Source organism: Choristoneura fumiferana, chromosome 19, assembly GCF_025370935.1.
Source record: "Choristoneura fumiferana chromosome 19, NRCan_CFum_1, whole genome shotgun sequence".
Classification (NCBI taxonomy): domain Eukaryota; kingdom Metazoa; phylum Arthropoda; class Insecta; order Lepidoptera; family Tortricidae; genus Choristoneura; species Choristoneura fumiferana.
Window position 1 is genome coordinate 10777853 of NC_133490.1, and position 8968 is coordinate 10786820.

The 8968-nt window shown below is 35.6% G+C and overlaps 2 protein-coding genes across 2 annotated transcripts in view; one reads left to right on the forward strand and one right to left on the reverse strand.

Moving 5' to 3' along the window:
- Positions 1-4545, forward strand: part of LOC141438811 (muscle calcium channel subunit alpha-1-like) — an 85024-nt gene extending 80479 nt beyond the window's left edge. The window contains exons 43-47 of the mRNA XM_074102789.1: positions 430-470; positions 1321-1397; positions 2795-2901; positions 3435-3501; positions 3754-4545. Of these exons, the coding sequence (XP_073958890.1) occupies positions 430-470; positions 1321-1397; positions 2795-2901; positions 3435-3501; positions 3754-3822 (361 nt within the window). The 3' untranslated portion in view covers positions 3823-4545. The remainder of the gene's footprint in view (positions 1-429; positions 471-1320; positions 1398-2794; positions 2902-3434; positions 3502-3753) is intronic.
- A 1352-nt stretch (positions 4546-5897) lies between these two features.
- On the reverse strand, positions 5898-7497 carry LOC141438754 (uncharacterized). The gene has a single exon (XM_074102697.1). It carries the CDS (start codon positions 7411-7413, stop codon positions 5953-5955), a length of 1461 nt encoding a protein of 486 aa, XP_073958798.1. The 5' UTR covers positions 7414-7497; the 3' UTR covers positions 5898-5952.
- Between the last annotated feature and the right edge of the window lie 1471 nt (positions 7498-8968).

Here is an 8968-nt window from a genome sequence, read left to right on the forward strand (position 1 = left end):
AAAAAATGCTAAGACTAGAAAAAATAGAAGAACAAAAAGATATTGATTACTAAAGTGATTTGTGATGATCTGCGCTTTCAGCAGTTCACAGGGACTAATGAGATTTTTTTTCTTTCATTCACTTGTGGTTCTAAAAGTGGAATTTTTGTTTTGAAGGCTAAAATAATAAAGAAGTAAATTATATTTACTTGTTGTTTCGTCTTTGTGTTCATTTCTAACTTTATGTTCATCTAATATTGTAGTTATTTTGTTATAGATATCAATAAGCTTACTGTGGAGTTTCTCATTTGACATTTTTGAATGTGAAATCATGTTATTATCTAAAACGCCATTGTATTTATTTGTAATTGGTATAATTTCTAAATATGTATCTCCAATCATAGCACATTAAAATTTAAAAATTTTAATAAACGGAGTGAATGTTTGCAGAAAAACGTCCAAAGATTTAATGCAGACGATGAGAAACCGCAGTAAGTCCGTTTTAGTGTGTTGTGATATCAACAAGTCTTGAAATGCATTAAAATATATCTATTATATTTATATTTGTATTATTATTGTACTTATTACCATATGTTATGTTACCATATTTTATTATTTTTACTTTTTGTATTATATTTTTTTTCATTAATTACTATTCTTTTGACGACTAACAAAATAACTTAAAAAAATGCGAAAAACCTTTGAGAAAAATAAAAGTTGCATGTTATGAATAACGTGAGTGTATTCAATACTAAGGGCATGTTTCACCAATCATTGATAAACTTTACGTGATAGATATATATCTGTGATGCCGTCTCCAAATTAGATTCATTGTACAACTTTTTCACATTAAAAGCTTAGTCTTCCTTGAAAGCAGGTATAATTATAGTTTACTAGGACAAGGTCGTACGGCGAGTTACGCCAGGTACAGTCTATTAATAATACGGACCTCGGCAAAATAACGCCTGATTTAATCAATTAACAAATATTTTTTTACTAACCGTATGACAGTTCAATTTTTTATCGTGTGTCTGTTCAGTTCCGTCTAGCATAAATAATAAGTGGCTAAGATTATGATTAATTGCCTTTCTAACTTACTGATGTTATCTTGGCTTGTTAAAAAGTCCAAGCAATACTTCGTCACAACTTTTGGAAAAGCTCCCATCTCAAAATCGATACTCTTACTAAAGTAATCTTTACACAGTGTGCTTCATGATTCAGATTAATTTATATATCAATTTGAGAAACGGATTGTATTTTCTTATTTTAAATCGGTTTTTTTATCGGGTTTATTAAAAATATTTAATAATGTGATACAATTATCTTAATTTGGCGTTCCAGATCATGACCAAAGGAGGATACCGAACAACAACGTGCCTTATTGTGTAGAGAACCCAGCGGAGAATCTCATTACCCGAGTAAGCTTTATTTTAAGTTTTTATTGTCCATAAGATACCATATATTATATTATACTTATTACTAGTATTTATAGGGACATAATTACTACTACTAGAATTATTTAGGGTAAATCGTCAATTACTGGCCACTTAACCTTATACTAAAGATGAATTCTATCTATAGGTGAGCAGAATTCATTTTAGTACAAGGTGTCAATTACTACCCTTCAATTACTGGCCACCTTGTACTAAAATGAATTCTGATCACCTATAAATAGAATTCATCTTTAGTATAAGGCCGCTTGTAGACGTCTGCTGTTTTCACCGGACAACGGAGCGTTTTTTTTTGCCGGACTTGCTGTGTTGTATGGTCACAATGAATGTGTGTACATGCACCGCACACTTTTCCGGCGACGTAGCCATACAACACCGCAAAAAATGGTCCGTTGTCCGGTGAAAACAACCGACGCCTACAAGCGGCCTAAGGTGGTTAGTTCTTGTAAGGTGGCCAGTAATTGACGATTTACCCTATTGTTAACGAGGTAACTTTAGCAATAAATAGTTCGTGATTATGTCCCGATAAATATTACTTATGAATGAGAATTGCGAAAGTTTAAAACATTATATAGGTAGACGTATTTTCTACGGGATATAGAAGGGTGGATCAACTATTTCTTCTTGTTATTCTGTCCCGTCAGCGAGGGGACAAAAGTAGTAAAGATAATAGGAGAAATGTTCTGTCACATTAATTAAATTAAATATAACAATTATCATTATAAGACTGTAACTAACATGAAGTGTATGGGACTAGAGCCTGAAATAAACGTTAAATTATATTATTATTATTATTAAGATATATAAGGGGCTTAGGGGGATTATAGAAGGGGCTTAAAAATACCAAAAAAATGCATGTTTGGCAAATTTTAATCCTATAAACTTACGGTTTGGAGAGTGACTCAGGAGAACGTAACTATAGCAACGAGTGACAAGAAAAAGTTGATCGACACATTTATACCGTGATTTCATTACTTTTAGTGAGCTTCCAGTATTTCGACGCAGTTCCATACATAATGGGTAGACTGCGTTAAAGTATCGAGAGCTCATTAAACAGTATGGTGGCTGTGCGTGCATTGGGTCGATTCCAGGGTAGTCAGTTGATAGTTTGAGCCGCAGCAACGCACCACCTACCTACCCTAGCCTACCCTGCTGTAGGCAGCAGGGTAGGCAATGCTAGGATACATGGGGTGGCCCTTATACCTAAATATGTCTTATATTTACTTTTCTTTCCACTCCTACAAATTCATTTTCTTCCTCCTCCAGCTTCACTATCTGAAATCGTTTTTTGAAAACTGTTTTCTTAGTCCTTTCTGTATTGTAAATTTCACATGATGTTTAATAATTTATTATCATTTGTCCAGGTTTTGACCGAACAGGGCCTCGGCAAGTATTGCGACCGCGATTTTATCCAGAGTACCTCACGTGAGATGCAAGAGGCGCTCGATCTCTCTCAAGAGGAAATGGACACGTGAGAGATGCCATTTTTGTTTTATAACCTGTTTAAGTATAGGATGGATACTATACTGGTTAATACTGTGACCTGCAATTTTGCCTGGATAATCTGGGATTTTTTTACTTTCTCATGATGAAAATAGTTTTTTTTTATCAATGCATGCGGGTCACCTGATGGTAAAGCGATCACTGCCACCCATGGACACCTACAGCATTATTAGGACTGCGGGCGTTGCGGTTGCGGGTTTGTTTTAGTGTGAGATAATTTATAGTTTTCTATAATCGAAAGATGTTTAAAATTTGTTCAGCACTTCCAGAGATTACCCCTATAACAAAGAAACATAAATAAACAGGTTTATCTCTTTGTTAGGTTATTAATTAGTATAAATTACAGTCGCTGTACATTTGGAAACAGATAGTAGTAAACAAGGGGTATCTGAACCGTTGATTTTGAAGTAATCACTAACTCACTTAGAGACCATTTATGCTTTCGTTCATTTCTTGTTTTATAATTCTTGAATTTGTATTCAATCGTACTTTTCTCCACAGCGCTGCGAATCTTATCATTTTACAAGAAAGGAAGATGAGCAGATCACAAAATCTGCCAAACGATGTGGTAAGTGTTCTATTATCAAATCACTATAAAGAAAAAGAGACGACTGTCGAAAATTCTCTACACTACACACTAAACACTAGTATCAATGCAATGTTTCGCCCCTGTGGGCAAAATACTATAATTAAAGGAAAACAGAAATATATTAAAAAAAAACCTAGCCTTAAATTGCTTTTAACTAAATTAAATCTAAAACTTCCTGTGCCCAAAAGGCTAGCAGCGTGATTTAACGTTACTTACTTAATTTATTTTCAGGAGAGTATACTGTCTCGCCAGTACCATCCCTTCCATCAGCCTCCAATGCAGCCACCGCAGAGGAAATGATATTTTATACTTTTATACTGGATCTTCATTTAACCAGTGCAGCATGATAACTGCACTTGGTTTGTACTCCTCAGGGGTGTCTCGGCCCAGCTTATGAGCTGCAGTTTGGTGGATTTTTTTGAAGATTTTGCAGAGGTTTTTTATTAGACGCCTTAGCTTGCGTACCTATATTTTTTTAAGTATAAGATGAGAATAACATTTTAAAGCCTTTCGATATTTTTCTAAGTAAGGCTATGATTTTAAAGGCATTTTAATGGTTGTATATAGTGATGCGAATAAATTTAGAAATTTCTAGTTTTTGGATAACGCTTTTCGCGAAAAGCCTGAATATTTTTACTGTTATAGCGAAATATTTATAACCTATAAATACTATTTACCGTGGCATGTGCCTTATATTAAAAGTGTAATTAACATAAGTGTTGAAGGACTAAGAAATCGTGGCCCCATAACTATAGTCTATAATAATAAAAAACGTGCCAAAATTTTTACTTACAACATTTAAAATTTTATAACAGACTATGTTATTGCGATTTTGAATTTATATGAATTGTATTGTAATATTTATAATTGTTAATTAATTTTTCATCCAGTACTTTTCCCTAAGTTAAGTTGTAAGTCTAGTCAGTTTGCTTGCTTGAAAGAGTTTTGTGTAAGTAAATATTCATTTGTGTTGTATTTTGTATGGAGTATTGTTATTGTGAATAAAATTGTTGCAATTAATTATTTGGGGCTATTTTATTCGTAACCTTCGCAATAAGTAGGTACCTAAATAAAAAAACAGTAGCAAATAGAAAATACAAGTAACGCATTCAATACCTTAAGCAACTATACTTAAGTGTTTTATGCTGTTTTTGATGTTGAACGTATACAGTGTGGAAAAATAAGTCGGGCCCTGAAGGGAAACTACCTTAAATCCTTAAGTTGGCTCATTTTACTAAAAGGAGACATTCCTTTATTTCTAAAAAGAAACAAAACTGCATTCAAAGATTTTCTAAAACTCGCTTGTCTCGCCCGGGACTCGAACCAACTAAAATTAAAAAAAAAATAAAAGGGTCAGAATTGCTCAGCGAGCTATGGAGAGAGCTATGCTTGGGGTTTCTCTACCGGATCGAATCAGAAATGAGGAGATACGTAGAAGGACAAGGGTCACCGACATAGCCAAGCGAATTAGCTCGTTGAAGTGGCAATGGGCAGGCCATATAGCACGGAGAACAGATGCGCAAGCGTAGCGTAGAACGTCCACCAACGAGATGGACGGGTGACCTGGTTAAAGTCGCGGGTTCAAGGTGGAGATCTATGGGGGAGGCCTATCGCCAACAGTGGACGTCCTATGGCTGATATGATGATGATAAGGATGATAATGATTTATTTGTCAATTAAAATTTACAGCATCACAGTTTAAACAACAATGCGCCGTTAGTAAGCGGTTTGCACCATGTGTTCAGTGAAACTGTAATATATATATTTTTAGCGCTATTTTTTTTGCAATGTTTTTGCATAAATGACGACTGTGGCGACGTCATTGCAAGCTGCTAATCCACCAATGCTGTGTGAATCAGCTAAGTGGTGAGGACTTAATTTTTCTGTCTCGCTGTGCGCAAATTTGCTGTAGTTAACGTGCTATGTGCTTGTAAATACCAAGGTGGTCAGGAATTCTCATTATTAATAAGTATTTAATACTCTACAATATTGCGCACTGTTCTATAGGAGATAGAGAGAAACATAGCAAAAAAGAAAGCGGAGAAAAAAAAATGGTGCTGAGCGGAAATGTGCAGTATCAGACCAAGAAAGAGAAAAAGTTAGATAAACAAATTCGTATGTGATAGTCAGTAGAACCTTGTTGCAGTCAGCATTTGCCGCACTTATCAAAAGAATCTTCTTAAAGGCAGCAGAGGTTCTCTGCTACACAGTTCAACCGAGTGTCACGTAGAAACTTGACAAAGTATATTAAAACGTTCAGTAATCAATGAACTAAAACATTTTTTTTTAGTTCAATGATAAGTACCTCTACAATTCCGGCTGATTCAATAAATTGTTTTGTAATCAGTCGTCTAATTTCGTAAGTAAGAAAGTAATCAACAGTGCATCTCAATTTTATTTTCTTTACAGTAAAAAATCTGAGAAATGAATTTATTCAACCGCATCTTGAAACTCAAAGGTAGCGTCTGGACAATCCAAACTTGCAATCATTTCAGATATACTTTGTTTCGATTCGGTAATTCCTTCATCAATAGTATCTTTATCGTATACAAATGTGTCACTGTCGTAACGTTTGCAAGCAAGCATTATATTGTTCCTGCTTGTAACGAGAACATCCCTTGGATCATTTTCTCCTTTTGTACCTTGAACGGGTGGTAGTGGTAGTGGTAGGTCTTCAGAAACTAATATAAAAGCGCCTTTATTATCCTTTTCATCATTTTCATTCGCACTTTTGTCTAATTCGTTAAAACACGCATTTACAATCAAAGCATTTAAAATTTTCTTAGATACGTTATTGCAGTGATGAGGGATAGGTAATATTGATTCCTGAGAGGCATCATTTAGGTTTACATCTTCGCTTTCTTTTATTGATGGAATAGCATTTTCTTTGAGATTTTCAGTTTTTGTAGACCGACCTTCATCAACAAGACCTATTGCTTTTATCGTATTGCTTGATTCAAAGAAGAAAAATTGTTCTGAGACTGGAAAAATATTAGATTCCACGCCGATATCGTTAGTCATTTTTATTTTATTTTTTTCTTCTGCAACTGAAGCACCAACCTCTTCGTGCTCTTGACAATCTTCATAAATCTCTTTACTAGGTTCATCTTCATCAGTGTGGTTTATTGTATTTATAATTTGGCTAGAATCAATGTAAATGAGCTCCTGTGGTAAAACTGTACGTGTTACAGGTATCTTCTTATCAACTTTGTTATTTTGTTCTGCTTTAAAAGCTGCCTCTTTGGACTCTTGACAACTTCCATCAATTTCTTTATTAGATTCAACTTGATCGTCATTGTGTTTTGTTTGTTCATTTACTTTAATTTGGTCATTATCGTTATCGTCGTCAATGATTAATAAAACTGATGGTTTTTCGGATGCACTGTTGTCAGATTCACATGGCTTAACCTCTTGATTAGTTTCGTTACACGTTTCAAGCGTATTTGTTAATGAATTATCAGGGTCTGTTGCAGATAGTTCATCTAATTTATTTAGATTATTTGCATCGACAACAATTGGTTTATCCGGTGTATGTTTTGGTTCACTGTCATCAATATTATGTAGCTCATATTCTGTTACTAAGTGTTTGCTCGGAGAGTAAGAAACGGGACATACTTCTTCATTCATTGGTTTATCAACGCTTGCTGTCATTTCATCTATTTCATCTTGAAGTTTTTTAATAAGATTTTCTAAGCTTGTAAGTTTCGAGTCAATGTCTTTAACCGAACCATCCCGTTCACCAGACTTTATCGTTAACTTCCCGGTGGAATCACCATCTTCTTTAGATTCCATTGTCATTTGTTCCACAAATTTATTTATTAGTGTATTGATAGATGCTTTTTCTTGGTTGTTTTTGATGAACATATCCATCACTTGTGCACTATCGGACATTCTCTTGTACACTTGGCTTTTTTCTCTAATGCTTTAACTTTAGCTAGTTGTATATCACAAGGAGTAACTTCCGGGGGTGGCGGTGGTGGAGGGGGATCAGGGCATTTAAGTCTTCTTGGTTCATCAGGCTTCCCTGAAGTTAGTGCTAGTATTGCGTCGCACCTATCTTGAGTAGTGATTTCTCTTTCTACTACACAGACTTTGCGGAACTCTTTGCACGGAATTTCAACGGGTGGGTTTTTTATTTTTTCGAAGCACAATGCTATGCAGGGTGGCGGTGGTGGAGGCTGTTCTATGGGTGGTTTAGGGCAGATTGTTTTACCTGCTTTGAGGAGCTGGTTGCGTTTCTGTAGCTGGCACGGCGTAGGCGGTGGTGGATCTGGTAGAACCTCAACTGTACAAACTTTAACTGGCAAAAAGGGATTCGTTGGTTCCTTCCAATTACTCATGTTATTTTTATTCTGGTTCGGTTTGTGTTCTATGAATTCGGTGGTAGGTAGCCATGTTTGACAAGGAGTTGTTACAGAGTATATGACTTAAACGTCATTTTTATTATATAGAAAAAGTAAATATACTGGCCAGTTATCCTGTTGTGAATGTAAAAAAAAAGATTTCTAATATAAGAAACCCCTTAAAAATTTCGTAATATGTATAAATTATGGTGTCTCAAATATCTTAATTAGTTGGTTACAGGCCATTCAAGCATTACGTAAGCAAAAAGGGAATTTTATTACCCTCCTCGCCACCACGCCCTCTTTTCAGCAATAGCAAGAAAAGTTCGAAATCTCTCTGTGCTTACGTTAATACAGTCAAGGAAACTGAATCACGTACCAGGGTGGAATCTTGTTATAACCAATTTTGCAAAGAAATTTTGCTATGATTTCTTTGGCAGATGTACTATGGGATGCCAAAATGTCACTAGTAGCATAAAGGTTCCACCCTGGTACGTGGTTCAGTTTCCTTGACTGTACATAGTATTATATTTTTTCTGTTCAGGTGTTTCCCATGATGTTCCCATGTGTTTCCTTTATTAAGGTCACAACCACCGGTCATTAGATCCACCCGGCGGCACCCGATCAGCACCGCCTCGCCGCGACCTTTTAGTAGGTATTATTTTTATTCTTTATATGGATTTGTACGGGCATGCGCTCATTACATCAACTCCGTAGGGTCACCGGATCGCCTCGGTCGCGAGGTGTCCACACGTGCGGACGACGACTAGAGCACTCGGTGGTAGCTCGCTGCTCGTACGTTTGCTTCGCGTGAACCGTGCGGCGCTCCCCACCCTTTTTTCATAATTAGAGAGCGGATTCGAAGTAGCGTTCAAAGTCGAAGTCAAAATATCTTTATTCAATTTAGGCTATAACAAGCACTTATGAATGTCAAAAAAAATCTACCACCGGTTCGGAAAAACCTCTGTTGAGAAGAATCCGGCATGAAACTCAACAAGGTATATTTTTTTTAAACAGATTTACAATATTATTAAATGATATGTATACATCACAAGTATTTAACACAACTTTATTTTTAACACAGTAGGTTCGCTATTTGAAGG

What these genes read in the sequence shown, in the direction of transcription:
- LOC141438754 (XM_074102697.1), bottom strand. Translation starts at nt 7,413, where the DNA reads ATGTCCGATAGTGCACAAGTGATGGATATGTTCATCAAAAACAACCAA.